This window comes from Prunus dulcis, chromosome 4 (genome assembly GCF_902201215.1).
Source record: "Prunus dulcis chromosome 4, ALMONDv2, whole genome shotgun sequence".
NCBI lineage: Eukaryota > Viridiplantae > Streptophyta > Magnoliopsida > Rosales > Rosaceae > Prunus > Prunus dulcis.
Window position 1 is genome coordinate 12,470,649 of NC_047653.1, and position 17,356 is coordinate 12,488,004.

At 36.5% G+C, this 17,356-nt stretch overlaps 1 protein-coding gene and 1 pseudogene across 1 annotated transcript; both read right to left on the minus strand.

Annotated features, from left to right (window-relative positions):
• Positions 1 to 556: 556 nt before the first annotated feature.
• LOC117624234 lies at positions 557 to 2,935 on the minus strand (annotated as a pseudogene).
• A 7,331-nt stretch (positions 2,936 to 10,266) lies between these two features.
• Positions 10,267 to 12,823, minus strand: LOC117624235 ((-)-alpha-pinene synthase-like). The gene is made up of 6 exons (XM_034355381.1): positions 12,462 to 12,823; positions 12,079 to 12,358; positions 11,608 to 11,983; positions 11,300 to 11,521; positions 11,081 to 11,219; positions 10,267 to 10,993 (listed from the first exon to the last, which is right to left on the minus strand). The coding sequence occupies exons 1-6, from the start codon at positions 12,588 to 12,590 to the stop codon at positions 10,820 to 10,822; spliced, it is 1,320 nt and encodes a 439-aa protein (XP_034211272.1). The 5' UTR covers positions 12,591 to 12,823; the 3' UTR covers positions 10,267 to 10,819.
• Positions 12,824 to 17,356: the final 4,533 nt, after the last annotated feature.

Below are 17,356 nucleotides of genomic sequence, written 5' to 3' on the forward strand. Positions count from 1 at the left end.
ATAAAACAAAAGGCAGATAATGATAAAACATTCAAAATATCAAAAAATGCCCTTGGTTAATGTAAACATTAAGAATTGAAATTATTAATTAAATGAGGATAATATGATAAATTCACATTTTTTTCATATTAAAAAAATTAAAATTAAAAGAAAAATAAGATAATTGATCCTATTTTTATGGAACACAACTAACCATTATCTTTTTTAATTCTAAAATAAATTTAAATTTTTTTAAAAAATACCTCTCACAGGCACGGAAGCGTGTGCGAAGAGACTAGTATCGTATAAATAAATAAATAAAAGACAAAGTGAGAGTTCATAAGAAAATCCTTTCCTGGGAAACCAAACAACGGACATTTCAACAACTGGATCGTCAGTGAGCCCACAAGCAATTCCACAATTTTCTTAATAGATACATACATATACATAAATACATATTTATATCAATACCATTATTTCAAATTTTGATTACCAAATAATAGCGTAAGATATGATAATTTCTTATTTGTTGTGAATAAACAATATCTAATTCGGATACACCAACACTATATTAGCCCTAATATGGAATAGCAACAACTTTAAGAGGATATGCTCTGCGAACGCTTGCTCCAGCAGATTCAGTCATGTCTAAGTCCTCCCCTCTTGTGGCATCGGGCAGCGCCCAGTCGAACTTGTGCACTAAATTCGCCAAAGCAATCTCTTGGACAGCCATGGCAAACTGAATTCCAGGGCAACCTCTTCTGACAGCCCCAAATGGAATGTAGTGGAAGTAATTGCCTTTATAATCTATGGCACTGTCCAAGAACCTTTCTGGCTCGAACTCCTCTGGTTTGTTGTATGACTTGGGATCTCTTCCAATTTTCCATGCATTCACTATAACTTGTGTGTTGGCTTTAATGTCGTAGCCATTTATTTGTGCATCTTGGGTCGATAGCCTGGGCAATAGCAATGGAATTGAAGGATGTAGGCGAAGAGTCTCCTTGATAACTGCCTTCAACTAGTGCATTCCACCCAAATCATCCTCTCTAATTATGTCTGTTTTCTTGCCCACTATCCCCCGTACCTCATTCTGCAATTTTTCCATGATTCTTGGATGCCTTAAAAGCTCGGACATTGTCCACTCTAGGAGTGTAAATGAGGTATCAGTGCCACCAACAAACACATTCTACAAGAATTTTAATGGTAAAAATCGATTAAAAATTAATGGAAGATTATATGTAAAACCCAAAGAATTGGGGTTAGGAATAACCCACATGTTATCTATCTATATATCTATATATATAAAAAAGTAGAAGGCATTAAAAGTGAAACATTCAAAAACCTTGAAAATACTCATGCTTCAAAGAATTTTTTAATATTTTTATACAAGTGATGTTCTATTATAAATTACGGGGAGGGGGATTCGAACTCGAGTATAGAGTGGGAGAACATCTGCTCTAGCCAACTTGGCTAAGCCCATGTCTGCTCTTCAAAGAAATATTAGAACACCACAATCTAATATAAGTTGAATTTTTAAATAGCTAAAATTATAAAAATACCCATGCCACGTCAACAAGTTAACAGTGTTACCAAAGAAATTGCCGGAAGGAGGGAAACGTCGGACACGAAATGAAAGCATAGGGGGCACATTGACTCAGTTGAAACTGTAAGGGCAAATTGAGATTTTCGGTACAACATAAGAGGCATATCAATAAATAAGCCTAAAAAAAAAATACCAAGTTAGTCCAAAATGTTTGGCTTATACTAGTTTTTTACAAAATATTTTCTTTTTAATATTACTAGTCTCTTGTCACACAACACATCTTTTCCTTTGTGTTTCTTGGCTGGCTAGCACAAGTTTGACAATAAAAAATTTCAGATATGGTCCAATTTTGGTTAAACTTATTTATTTCTTTAGATATGATCCCATAACAAGCATATTGTAACATCATTCTTTTAACAAACTGAGTAATTCTAGCATTACTATGTGAAAAAGATAAGACAATCCAACACCACTATGCATGTGAGAGAGAGAGAGAGAGATGACAGCCTTGATGCTAACTCTGTCAATAGGAGAATCAGCCTGAAGGCAAAGCAGAATGTCCTTAAGATCCTTTTGGTCCTCATTCTTTGTAAGACCACGAAATTCATCCATATGCTCTTGAACAACTAGTTCTAAAAACTCATCGAACCGTCCAAACTTGGGTCCAAACCATTGAGACGGGCGATCCAGGCAAGCCATGGGATATAGTCTCCAATATGGATACGCGACATCACCAACGTCAGCTCCCCGGCAAGCTTCTTAAACGTCCTCCCACATTCCTCGCCATCGCTGTACTTCCTCCCAAGAGCCACTCTACAGATAACATCATTCGTAAGCGTCTCGAGCATTTCACTTAAATTAAACGCTGATGATATTGAGGAGGGGGATGAGGAGCAGTGCTTAGTTATATCGTCGATCATGGATTTAGTTTCCTCTTCTCTTATGGCACGAAAAGAACGAACCCTTGTGTTGCTAAGGAGATTTAAGACACAATATACTTTTCAGCTGCCTCCAATACTCACCATAAGGAGCCGAGCCCTCGTCTTTGAAGTTGTAGCAAAACTTCTTGAAGAAGGTGTTCTTGGGTCTGTTGGCGAATGTTATGTCATGGGTTTTCATGATCTCGCGGGCAGTCTCGTCTGAGGAGACCACAAGGACCGGCACACTTCCGAAATGGAGGAGCATGAGTGGCCTGTGGCGTTGAGCTAGGGTTTGAAGAGAGCGCTGATGGTGCTGGCCTAGTTGGTGAAGGTTTCCAATGATAGGGAGCTTTGGTGGAGAAGGTGGTGATGAGTTTGCGGAAGTGGAGAACCGTTTGTATATAAGGATGAGGAAAATTGCAAGAAGTGCTAAATGCTTGAAGGAAAAAGGTTGCAACAAGCTTGAGAAGGTTTCATTCAGGAGATTTAACATCTTCTTCCACTTCTTAATTATTTAGGTGGTGTTGTGTTTGTGCTTCACAAATAAAAAGTTTGTAGGGTGCTCCATATATAAGATCACGCCGGACTTTTGGATGAAAAAATCAGGTGAACACCTATTAAAAAAAATGATAAATTAATGATTTTTTTTAGTATTCTGTGTGCAGGAACTAATAATAATTATTGGATAATAAAAACGAATATGTTTTTGTTGGGATGCTCTATAAAATAAAACACCTTAGGAATAATAAAAACCAATATAAGTAAACCAATCGAGGGAAGTATGACATATTGGGAAAAATATTAGGACTTCTTGGAAATAGATCCAATTTCATTAAGATATAATGAACGCAGGACATTAATTGTCTATTGTTGATTACAGTCCACAAATCCAATAATGTAGCCAAGTAAGCAAATCTTATATCCTTAAGATTGAAGATATTTAGAGCATCCATAATGGGATCCCTAAACCACCTTCTTAGACAAATTTTAGAGAGGAATTGGAAAAATACAACTCCAACCATACTCCCTATCCACCTTCTAAGAGCGTCTATAATCATGCTGGAGGTGGATAGGGAGCATGGTTGGAGCTATATTTTTCCAATTCCTCCCTAAAACTTGTTTAAGGAAGTGATTTAGGGAGCCCTTGTGGTTGCTCTAAAATAAGGAGACCTTTAGGAGCTCCTAAATTTGAGGAGAGAGAAATGACTCCTAGTGACTGCCTATAATTTAATGTTGCTTTGTTTTATGCATAATTTAAACTTTTAATTAATGCTAACTACTTTTTTATAGAGATAAACCAATCATATTGAATTAAAAAAAATAACTATAATATTTAAGAAAAATTAGGTATTATACATAAAAATATTTACTAATGAGGATTTGATACCTAGAGTATTTCTATTTTGGTTTTGATACATAGGGATCAAATTTTGTTTTGGATTTGGCCAAAGAGGAGGCACAGATTCTTTGGACCTGTCTAAATTGTAAAGGTAAAATACAATTTTACCCTTTTTGTTTAAAAGCCTTCCGAAATCAGATCTCACCCTTTCTTTCTTGATTAAAGCCACGTGTCAACAAATAATCAGATCTCACTCCTCTTGCTAAAAAATAATCAAAACCATTATCGATTAAAGCCACGTGTCAACAAAAAAGTATAGCCGACCGGCTATACTATTAATTTTATTAAGAAATCGCAGTATAGCTGATCGGCTATACTATTTAATAAAAAAATTAATAATACAAATGGACCCTCCTCGTTGCATTAGTTTGTACCTTATAGATCTTAATTTACAACATATCCAAAGTAGATATTAATCTTCCACTATATGATATTTTAATATAATTTTTATAACATATGTTACTCTTATATTATATGTGAGAATTTTTTGTATAATATGTGAATTTTTTGTGTCTTGTTGAAAATTTTGTAAACAATACATGTATAAAACATTAAAAATACGTAGGTAGATGTACAATATGACTACTCTACGTTTTCTTTTTAAGAGAAAAGGTGAGACGTGTATAGAACACGAATGTATTGTTGAAAAATACGTACCTATATATATACATATGCAAAAGACTATAGCCTCTCGTCTATACTATTTATTAATAAAGACAATTTTAAAAAATAATAATAATAAAACAAGTAATGTTGCCCCGGCTATACTATTTTTTTTTAAAAAAAAAAAGACAAAAAACGAGTATAGCCGCGCGGCTGAACTATTTTCCAAACAAAAAACAGAGCAGCCCACTATGTGAAAATAGTATAGCCATGCGGCTATACGATTTTTTAATATATAAAAAAGACCCCCACCCATATTGCGCCACGTGTCAACACATGTCTTGAGAACAAAATTAAAAACATAAAGTATAGCCGTGCGGCTGTACACCTTAAAAAAAAAAGAAAAAAAAAAGGAGAACCTCTATCAATTAAAGCCACGTGTAAAAACAGTATAGCTGCCCGGCTATACTATTTTTAATATAAAAAAGAGGATCCCTCATTCATGAACCACCACGTGTCAACACATGTCTTTTAAAAAAAATTAAAAACATGGAGTATAGCCGACCGGCGGTACTTCTCCTTTTTTTTTTTTTTTTTTTTTCTTTTTTTTTTGTAGAGGGAGAACCTGTATCAATTAATGCCACGCCACGTGTCAACAAATAAGTATAGCCATAGCCGGTTGGCTATACTATTATTTTTATTAAGAAATCGCAGTATAGCCCCCTGGCTATACTATTAATAAAAAAATTAAAAAAAAATGGACCGTCCTAGTTGCATTAGTTTGTACCTTATAGATCTTAATTTGCAACATATCCAAAGTAGATATTAATTTTCCACTATATGATGTTTTAATATAATTTTTATAACATATGTTACTCTTATATTATATGTGACAATTATTTGTATAATACGTGAATTTTTTGTGTCTTATTGAAAATTTTGTAAACAATACGTGTATAAAACATTAAAAATACGTATGTATATTGTATGTTTTCTTTTTTAAGAGAAAAGGAGAGACGTGTATAGAACACGAATGTGTTGTTGAAATATACATACCTATATATATGTATATATATATATGTAAAAGACTATAGCTACCCGTCTATACTATTTATTAATAAAGACAATTGTTTTTTTTATTTAAAGTAATGTTGCCCCGGCTATGCTATTTTTTTTTATAAAAAAAATAGACAAAGAACCTAGTATAGCCGCTTGGCTGTACTATTTTCCAAAAAAAAAAACCGACTAGCCCACTGTGTGAAAATAGTATAGCCGTGCGGCTTTACGATTTTTAATACATAAAAAAGACCCCCACCCATATTGCGCCACGTGTCAACATGTTTTAAAGAACAAAATTAAAAACATAGAGTATAGCCGTGCGGCTGTACTCGTGTTCTTTTTTTCTTTTTTTTTGGGGAAAAAAAGAGAACCTCTATCAATTAAAGCCACATGTAAAAAAAGAGAACCTCTATCGATTAAAGCCACATGTAAAAAAAGTATAGCCGCCCAGTTATACTATTTTTTAATATAAAAAAGAGGATCCCCTATTCATGAACTGCCACGTGTCAACATTTGTGTTTTTAAAAAAATTAAAAACATGGAGTATAGCCGCCCTGCTGTACTCCTTTAATAAATAACTATAACCGCCCGGCTATACTATTATTTTTATTAAGAAATCGCAGCATAGCCCCCCGGCTATACTATTTAATATATAAAAAATTAATAATAAAAATGGACTGTCCAAATACGTGAATTTTTTGTGTCTTATTGAAATTTTGTAAACAATACGTGTTTAAATAATTAGTTAAATAATCCGTTTTAATTTAAATTAGTGAGCCCAAGGGCCAAGGCCTAGGTTTTTTTATTAATTAAATATATTAATTGAACATTAGGCATTTAAAAAATGGCATACCCACAAGCCAATCAATTGGGCCACTTGCATAGTCAATACACAGTCCTGATCTCTTGGACCCCTGGAGTCCAAGAGATTTATGGTCACTCACCGTTGGATGTAAATTCAACGGTTGACTTGAATCGGGTAATAATCATTTATGTCATATTGCATTTATATATATCATTTTGAACCATTGGATTAATATCCAACGGTGGGTGACCACAATCTCTTGGACTCCTGTGGTCCAAGAGATCGGAACTGAGTCAATACAATCTATTCTATTTCCAAGAGTAAGTTTTATATAGACTTCCAAGGAACTCTATTATTTCAATGTGGGAGCTCAAACATGTTTGCAATGCCTTGTTAAACCATTAGGCAAGCATCTAACTAATCACTATTAGTATTATTCATGAACAAATTAACTAGCAAATATACTTCACCAAAAGTCACCTTTAATTTCTAAAAACAATTCTTTATTTTTAACACAAGAAAAAAAAAATTTCTTCCCTTCATTGAAACGTTCTTTTTAAAAGAGTTTTGTATCACTAAAATTAACCCTAAACTTATATATATTGTTCATGAAAGATGCATAAACAAATGAATTAGCTTTCAAAAAATATGTCTGGAATTATGAACATCATGTTGATTTCTTTTCTAATAGCAACGCTAATGCAGGGAGAGGACCTTTTCATGGCTTATTTTCTCCCACTCATTCCTCTCCAATATCAGATGGTTTCTTTTCATGGCTAGGTCGACAAGTTGAGGAGGAAATGCGACTTATTTGTTATTGTTTTTATTGTTTTTATTGTTTTTATTGATTCTCCCTCATTATATAAAATAATAATATAATAGATAATTAATCACATATACTTCATAAATTAATAAATAAATTTTTTTTTATTAAATTAACTGATTAGGTATGTTAAATATAAATTTATTGTTAAATTTTAAAAGGATTAACTGATTGGCTATACTCTTTGAATATATTAATATTTAAATAAATAAACATCTTTTCCATTAGAAATTAAATTTATAAAAGGAAGAAGAAGCTCGTCACTCCATGAACAAAGTTGTAAACTTCTGCATATTCTCTGCTTCCCTTTTCTTACAGACGGAGTGTCGGAAAACCAGAGCATGGTTTCTTCAACTTCAGACGACGGCTTCATCACCGTCGTATGCAGTAACCCCAATCCAATTCAAGCAAACACCACCAGCTCCTACTCTGTAATTATTGCCTTTAGTTTTCTCTTTCTTTCTATTATTTTTTAGTAAACCCAAACAATGGTTCACCATTTTTAATTCTTTGTTTCCCGGCTGCTTCCTAGATTGAAGAAGCCTTTCATCGCCCCCAAGGAGTGGGTTTCTGGTAGGTTGCCTTGGATATGGCCTGATTTGCAGTTAGGCATTAGTTATGAAGTCACGATTTGCACAAATTAGCTTTTGATCCAAAATGATATTTTGCTAATATCCGTAACTGTACATTTTATCCAAAATATTCATATATCAACTATTCGAACCATTTATTTTTAAGTATTTATTCAAAAATCATTCTTGTAAAAAATTAATAAAATTAGAAACCATTAAGACAGCTGGTTGTTACTTATACACATAATAAATTAATAATTTATCCTTTTCTCTTCATAATAAAATTCTATTTTTTCGTCAACACTTATCGTAAGCAATGACGGCCATAACATGACTATTAAACATCAACTGAATTTGCCTCCAATGATCCTAATCTTATTCTGAGCTTGGAGACAGACAAACAGACACAAAGCGAGATAGGATGAGTGCATATATACCAAGTACATGCAGTTAAGTATTTGTCCCCATTTGGTAGGAGAATGTCTCATATTCAACTTAATAATTGAAATTAGGAAACCCGCGTGTCTCCTTAGCTGTAGGATTGGTTAGTCTGTTTACAAATTAGTTAGATCGTTATTTATACAGCTAAGCGTTTAGTTTAGACTTAATTATTTTGAATATAGGCAATAATTTAAACTATAAGAAGATGGAGGTTTTTCACACACACTACCAATGTGTCATAAGAGTTAGGGTAAGAAACCAGTAATATGCAAATTAAGGCCATTTTCCAATAGGCTAGACTCCATTGGTGTTAAGACTTAACTATTAAGCTTGGGTCAGAGTATAAATACTCTATTTAGCTTTCTAAATCAATACAATGAAATTTTTTCAAAACTATTCAGAAGAAACATTTCTGGTTTTCTCTCATTTTCTTAGCCTTCTGTTTATTATTTTTACAAATAGCAAATATAAACGATGTAGATTTATTGCCAGTGAGTAATACTGAAACGAAATATTCATATATAAAAAATTGAACTACCCAAATTATTCGAAAGAGGATTTGGGCATTTCTCTTAAAGTAACGTTTCATAACTGTATAAGTAAAACACATAAGGGTTTTAGGTCAATGACTATTTGACTATGGTATATATATATACAGTCCTGATCTCTTGGACTACAGGGGTCCAAGAGATTTGTGGTCAATCACCGTTGGATATAAATTCAACGGCTCACTCACTCTTGTACTCCTTTTAAGGAACTTTTTTAAACCATTGAATTAATATCCAACAGTAGGTGACCACAATCTTTTGGACCACTGTGGTCCAAGAGATTGACGCTGTATATATATACAGAGAGCTTCCATTGTGGGATCCCTCAAATTAGCTTATTTGAGAGACACTCTTGTAAGGTCCACTTCGCATTGTATTTCATTAATCCAAACCATTTATGTTTTAGATAATCATTCAAAGATCATCTCTACAAAAAATCACTTGAATCCGATATCGTTTGACCACTCAATTGTGTTATTGAAATTTTAGTACTTTCTTGAAGCACCGTGTTTATTGATTTTGTATGACATAATTGGATGTCGAAACGGTTTCCGAGTTGTCTAATTTTTTGCAAGGATGATCAATGAATGTATACTTAAAAAATAGATGGTTTGGATCGTTGAAAAAAGTTTCATAGGGAACCCTAAAGGGTGTCCCTCAAATAATTTAATTTGAGGGATCCCTCAATAAAAGGGGACTGTATATATATCAATTAATATGAAAATTAATATCAAATCATCAATTAATTTAATAAAAATCAATATCAATTAATCTAATGAAACAAAGCATAACTGATCATACCCTGAGTTGTGCGTTGTGTAGCCTCTTAATTCTCGAGTTTGCTACTAAATACTGATCATAAGAGACAAATCTGAAGAAGAAGAAAAAACAGATTACACAAAAGGGAAAGAAAAAAAGAAGAAGAAACAAATTGGCTTTGGTCAAGAAGAAAAAAAAAATGTGCTCAAGAAGAAGAAAACCACAACATCCTTATTTAAATAAGAAAGAAAACCTCAGACCCAAAAATAATAAAAGAAAGAAAACCAAGCCCACGAAATGTAGCAGGCCTTGATGAAAGCCCACAAATAACTATCAGCCTATTTCCTCAATTGTTTTTTTGCCTGGCCCAAAATGACAACATCGTTTTGGCCAGGCCTTGCAAAAAAATAAAATAAAATAGCCTCGTTATGCGCAGGCAAGTAGCACAGCACAACGAACCATCTTTCGTTGAGGCAAATGGTCGAATACTTGGAGTGCACCACCAGTAGCTTTAACAAAGGTGCAATCTGAAGCATGGCGACTGGTTTTTCCGGCTGGAGGAGGGGAACTGCACCTCCTTGCACCTTAATAAGTATAACACCCACAATGCCACGCCCCGGACCCGGGGGTAGGTGCAATCTGAAGCATGGCGACTGGTTTTTCCGGCTGGAGGAGGGGAACTGCACCTCCTTGCACCTTAATAAGTATAACACCCACAATGCCACGCCCCGGACCCGGGGGTAGGTGCAAACCCCGCGCCCGGTGCATGAGAAAATAAAAAGAACAAATAAAATAAATAAAAGCTGAAACGTGTGTTTAAAATTAAACTTCTCTTATAAAAATAGCTCCCAAAATCTTACAACTTTGCAATAAATAAATACAGCTCTATTACTCTCATCTAATTCGGCCTCAACTGGTTTACTCCTTTTCTTACCTACTAATTCATCTTAAAAATTAAACAGGGTGAGGGATGAGCAACCACCGCTCAGTAGGGACATGAGACCTTACCACAATAGATTGATATAACTAAATTATGTGACATGCAATCACACAACCAAAATATCACATTAATAATAATAATAATAATGATGCATGAATGCTCTTCAATTCTAATCCCGTTAATTCATATAACTGGACAAGCAAACCTGCACGTCCCGTACCATGCTTATACCACTTGGTCCCCCGAATGCCTATTTATATGAACTAACACCCATTTCAATCATCCCATAATTCCCCTTTTGTTAGTCATCTTGTCTAACTCTCTTTCGCCAGTCTCGAATCACCCAATAAAAAGCATGTGCACTGTGGGATCCCTGAAACTTGGTACCTACCAAGAGTTAGACTCAACTACACAAAAGACTATATCCATTACTCAAAGGACTCCTTGGTTACAATATCTCCCATGCCAACTAAAGATGTAGTTGAAAGTGCGAAGCTAGCAGCAGAAGTTGCAGCAACACGCATATACTCCTCCATGCTTGGGATGCATCCTTCGTGGAACCATTTGGCCTCATCAAAGTAAGCCTTGGCAGTAGTTTTCCACTGCATATGTGGGACATAAATATTATGTAAATTAATTAAAATAGTGAAAATTAATAAGCTGTGTGTTTCTTTAATTAATTAACATACAGCTTCTTTTGCATAGTGAGCTCGGTATGCTCTTCCTTCCTTCACCATCTCCTCCTCAATTTCATTGAAAACATTCAAAAGCGTATGGAAGAATATTTGCATGTAGTCTGGCAGTCCATCCATGCAATTGGCATGCCATCTGTAAATTGCATACACCATATTCATCTGAAGCATATAAAATATAAACAAAACAAATTTTTTTAATAAATAAGTTCAAACCTTTGATGAATTGCTTCGGTAAAGATCTCAAGTTCTGCAAATGTACCGAACGCGTCGTAGATATCATCCATTACAGACATCAGGGCAATAATTTTTGTGACAAATTTTCTTCCAACAAGGTATTGGGGCTCAAAATAGACCCCCAAAATCCAGCAGTATAACTCCACAATTCTGTTTCTTGCAAAAGGCAGCTTCCTTCCGAAGTCTAGTTCTTTCCACCACCTAATTGACGGCTTTAATTAGTGAGGTACTAACTTAATTACAGTCGGTGCTCGTAATTAATCTCACATAATTAAAAGATAACCTACCTAATAATCTCACTGAGCTCCTGTTTATGCAAAGACTGAACAAGATTGAAATCTGACTTGGCAAGTTTTAATAGAGCTTCATTATGTGAAGCTTCATCTTGGTAGATGGACATGAACCGACGGGCGCATAACCTCTCGAGACTCTTTCGGAGAGGTCTCTCTAGGGCTTGAGCTATTTGTTCTGCCAGTTGATAGCTTACATGGGTTGTTGCCGACTCCAGATGTTTTGTCGTGAAAACAAGAGCCTCTTCTAGTATATCTTCTCCATGCACCCTCAGATGCGTTGCTTCATAAAAGCTTAGCATTCCCGGCACATCAGCAATTAAGCTTTCCTTGAAGCCTCCATTTTTACTATCTTTGAACTTGTTGAATATTCCTGCTCGATTGCAGCAAATGGACACAACACATAGATATTAAGAAATAATTTTGGCCAAATTCAGTCTCGTTACATTAATTTCTCTAATAACTCACCGCATGAAACATTATGTCCTTGTTGTCTTAATAGCCGAAAACCAAGGGAAACATTGTATAGGTCACCATCACCATCATCATCATGGAAATGATTTGCAGCATATATATGTTCCAGTGCTTCTTCTATTTCCTTTTCGAAGTGGTACGCCACGCCGAGGCGCTGGATTGCATCAATTAGTTTCATCTGATTTGAAAAATCATCTCCACTGGTTGTGAACACTTCCCTCCTCACTACTAGTTTCAGTTCATCAACTTCTTCTTGCTTATGGGCATAATTTATCTGTACGTTAAATGAGCAATATACATGTCAAATTTCTTTTGAAACAAAACAAAGAAACATGCGCATTTAGTTATTGAAACAATTTGTGTGATATATAAATTACAGTGTCTTCTGAATCATAATTCATAAACTGATCCGCCCAAATGCTCGGTTGGTAATTTGCTGTCCGTCGAACAATTTGATCAGCCTCAGAATTTTGTGATTGAGCTGTTGAACCAGCTTCTAGAGCCATGATTTGTAGTTGTGGTGGAAAACTGTCAGATCTTTTTACCTCTGCAAGTATATATGGAAAAAATTGATCAGCCTTAACATTTAATGCATGACAGGCTTGGGAAAAACTTACTTGTGTGGAGAATATTATTGTGGCGCTATCTCAAGTCAATTCTCTAAAAATTGCATTTCGATAACATTTAATACCATTCCATTATGTTGTATGACAACTATTAAACCGGTTACATACCAATCTACAAGTTGTGTTTGGCTGCATACTGTATGAGAGAAACCAGTTTGGTTTATATATAGTGGCATCTAAAAAGATCAAAAGTATACAAGACCGCTTAACTTGGATGAAGAAACATGCATAAAACAACATAGAGATTGATTATTATTGGTGAGCTGCAGGTTAGGCAAGCTACTACTTTCCTTGGGCTCACACATGCGCTGAAGGTTAGGCAAGCTACTACGTACTTTCCTTGGGCTCATGCATGCGCTGCGGGTTAGGCAAGCTAATACTTTTCCTTGGGCTCATGCATGCACTGCAGTTTAGGCAAGTTGCTTATTTCCTTGGGCTCATGCATAATACGCTGCTAATTAATGCGATCTAACATTTCCCTGATTGGTTAATTATTGTAATGAATCTTCTAGGCTAGAACACGGGTGGGCACAACATATAGGTTAGGCAAGCTAATACTTTCCTTGGGCTCATGCATGCACTGCAGGTTAGGCAAGCTATTACTTTCCTTGGGCTCATGCATGTGCTGCAAGTTAGGCAAGCTAATACTTTCCTTGGACATGCGCTGCAGGTTAGGCAAGCTACTACTTTCCTTGGGCTCATGCATGCGAGGCAGGTTAGGCAAGCTACTACGTGCTTTCCTTGGGCTCATGCAGGTTAGGCAAGGTATTACTTTCCTTGGGCTCATGCCTGCGCTACAGGTTAGGCAAGCTACTACTTTCCTTGGGCTCATGCATGCGCTGCAGGTTAGGCAAGCTAATACTTTCCTGGGCTCACGCATGAGCTGCAATTTAGGCTACTACTTTCCTTTGGCTCATGCATGCGCTGCAGGTTAGGCAAGCTACTACGTACTTTCCTTGGGCTCATGCAGGTTAGGCAAGGTACAACTTTCCTTGGGCTCATGCAGGTTAGGCAAGGTACAACTTCCCTTTGGCTCATGCATGTGCTGCAGGTTAGGCAAGCTAATACTTTACTTGGGCTCATGCATGCGCTGCAGGTTAGGCAAGCCACTACTTTCCTTGGGATCATGAATGCGCTGCAGGTTAGGCAAGCTAATACTTTCCTTGGGCTCATGCATGCGCTGCAGTTTAGGCAAGCTACTACTTTCCTTGGGCTCATGCATAATGTGCTACTAATTAATGCGTTCTAACATTTCCCTGATTGGTTATTTATTGTAATGAATCTTCTAGTCTAGAACAAAGGTGGGCACAACACACAGATTACCAGGTTGACCACCCCAAGTGTCGCTAAGAGGCCTTCTAGCCGAGCCTGTAAGGAGATACCGTACGACCCAGAGGTCGGGCACTAATACACCAACACAACTACTGAGATGCCGCATGACTAGAGAGAGAGGATTGATATTCTGACGGATTACCTAAACAATCCCAATCAAGTACCTAGCGGAAAAAAGCATCGATCAGACGGATTACGCAGTTATGGCCTTGGACGAGGTTGTTCACCCGTTTTAGATTTGTTCCTGCAATGGTAGGGTAAAGTTCCCCATTGGCTTGAAAACCATTTGTGGTCAACAAGTCAACTTTCTTTTGTGTATGAGCGTGCTGCTACTAGCAATAAAAACCCTAGCAGACTTCTTAAAAAGAGATAACTTGCGCCCCAAGTTATTGTGAATTTGGGTGAGGAATATCTCCCAAGTAAGTTATTTTCTTACCTCAGACTGGTGAGGACTTCACAATTTTTCACAATACAAAACTGGTAGTTCTGGCCATAATAAGTGATAAGAAAGTGAACTGTTTCAGGTAGAACCGCCTTTTACAAAGCCCGGAAAGGGAAAGACCAACTCTAGAAAAGACAAAAGAGTGTTGGACTTCAATTTCTGCCTAGATAACTGCTTTTGATCCGGATTGGATTGGGTATGTCTGTGCTGGATTGGACCATCAACAACTTCAACCGTTAAGTTTCAGTTGTAAATCGATACCAACATTCGAGTTTGGCAGAGCTTTTATCTATTTCAAGCCCTGGAAGGCTTTTTGAAAGGGCAGAATTGGAGCCTCTTCAGTCTGAAAGGGGCAGAAGTGGCTGGATTTGATGATTACTGAGCTGGAACTGCACTGTAGTACCTATTCTGCTTGATCAGGGCTTTCCAAAAATTTGTTGAGGTTTTCATATTTATAGAAAACCGAACTTTGCTTGATTTGGCTTATGCTGAACCAAATTTATAATGAGAGAAATCTTGCTTTGTACAAATATTTCTCTAAACTGAACTGAAATTAGAAATTTTGAATTATAGCTGACTTGTTTCTTGTAACTCAATGAGCTTTGGTTACTTCAGTGTTTGAAGGCTTTGAGATCAAGTGATCATTTTGAGTTTGTCAATTGTGATCTTGAGAGTTTTTGTTTTGATTTATTTTTTGGCTGTCTTCTTTTGATATGTTCACCTCCTCTCATATTTATAGAAAATGCTAGAGTGGGGCTTCTAATCTTTTAATAATGGGCGGCAGATTTTCCAAAAGAAATATATTTTATTTTAAATGTCAAGAAAAGGGGAATTTTATCTTTTCTGGTAGAAAAGCCATCAACAGTTAGTTCTTATGGTGATCACTTCTCTCGTTTTCTTGAAAGAAAACCTAATCCCTTTTTAATCTTTAACTGCCCTTTGTAAGAATGCAGCCTGTCATGATGGTTAGTTTGATTTTCCTGATGAACAACTCTCTGCTCCCTACTTATCTCCTTAGAAAATGTAGTCTGCTTATCCCTTGGAAATGACATATGCTCTGGTGCAGAATTTTTCTGTATATAGAAAGGAATTTTGATCTTTTGGCCGCAAAGATTCAAAGAAGTCTTCCTTTTATACCTGCTTTCGTTAACTCTCTGTCAACTCTCCTGTGATAGTTGAAATTTTCGACTTTTTCAAAGTCTAGTAGTGACGTGGGTTTTTTTGAGAAAAGATCTTCCAAAAAAATTTGCTGGCTTGCACTCTGGGATTGAGATCAACGGTGAGAATTTAAAAGCTGGGCCTAGTCCAATTTCTTTAGAAGTTTATCGACATGCTTGGTGACGAATTACCATTTAATTGGTAATTCGATTTATTTATTTTTGTTGTTGTTTTTTTCCTTAAAACTCTGCTATTTTTTGAAAAAGACGTGGGCTTCTTAATGTTCATTGGGCTGCTTTCCGGAGCCAAGGCCCAGTCTTCTGTTTTTCTGTTCCTGGGTCTCTTTGTAAAAAATGGGTTGGTGTGTGGAATTCTCAGGCCCAAACAATACCCCCTTAAGTCTGAATCGTTTTAAAACAGTTTCAGACTCAATGATGCGCACCATTTCCTGCCGTTGCACTAGTGCTCGTCTGCCTATTCAATTGGGCTTCGTGGGGAAATGGGTTCTAACGGCTAATTAAATCCAAGTGAAACTCCTTTCTTCCCACTCTCCCCACGATCTTATTTCTCAGTTTAGAAAAAATTACTGAACTCCATTACTGTTCACCGGCAAACCTAATCTTGTCTCAGCTTTCATTTCTTTCTTGAAACCCTCTGTTTTTTGGCTTGTTCCTTTCAATCCTTCCCTGTTCATCTGAATTCGAAAAAATGTCTTCTCCAAACACTCGTGCCAAGGGTTCTTTTTCTTCACTATCTCCTGCTTATCTCACTGGAGATGGCGTCGACAATCATGCAATAGAATGTCTACCTCTCAGTGGCAAGTGGTGATCAGAAGGACTTATCCTTGGTTCCAACCTGGATTCAGACCATTTGAGAAGGAACCCGAAGAAGAAGTGGCCAGAACATACTTCAGGAAGAAGTTTCTGAGTGTGACATTGCCCCGGGACTTACCTTTTGGAGGTGGGAAGCCTCCCAACTATCACTTGGGGGTAGAAGTGTATCACCCCAACTTCTGTGCCAGGCAACTTGGTTGCCCTCAATTGATCCCACTCAAGTCTTACAAAAACTGCAATCGGGCCACTTCCTAGAGAGACTCAGATGATCTGGAAGTGCACAAGGACTGCAGATGCTCTATGAACAAGATCAACAACAGCGTGGATGCTTTATATCCGTCTTGGGAGCCAAATTCCTGCAGTTCTGCCTAGTTTGATGCTTGGTGGAAGGGTAGATTCCATAGTCTGCCTGCTTCCAGTTCTGCAACCAAAGTGCTTTTTGATGGTTGGGACTCTTGGACTGTCTACGCAGAGGCAGCATCCAAGCAATTCATGGTGCAGATGATCAAGGACATCAATACACAAGTGATTGAAGGTAGACTTTCAATTTTGCCTTTTCCTATCCTGTTTTATCATATTCTACATGAGTGGAAATTTCTAAGCCCTATTCTGTCTGTTTATGGAAAATCCTTCTATGACAAGGAATATTGGAGGTCAAGATGTAGGAGATACCTGCTGAAGTGATAGCAAAAAATATTGCACTGGCCAAGAAGCATCAAGAAGCTCAGAGGGCAGAACCCACCGGCTCAAAATTGGCTCTCCTTGATGATATGGAGGTAGAACACTTAGGTACTGTTCCTGTGTATGAGGTGGAGGCAGAACACTCTGTTACTGTCCCTGAACCTGAGGTAACTTCTGTTATGTCGAACAATTTGATCAGG

Bases quoted from the DNA above. Each gene is read 5' to 3' on its own strand.
- LOC117624235 (XM_034355381.1), bottom strand. From the start codon at position 12,590: ATGGCTCTAGAAGCTGGTTCAACAGCTCAATCACAAAATTCTGAGGCT. The intron at 11,984-12,078 runs GTGAGTTATTAG...GCAATCGAGCAG, and splicing joins AGGACATAATGTTTCATGCG to GAATATTCAACAAGTTCAAA. The intron at 11,220-11,299 runs GTTTGAACTTAT...TGCAATTTACAG, and splicing joins ACCGAAGCAATTCATCAAAG to ATGGCATGCCAATTGCATGG.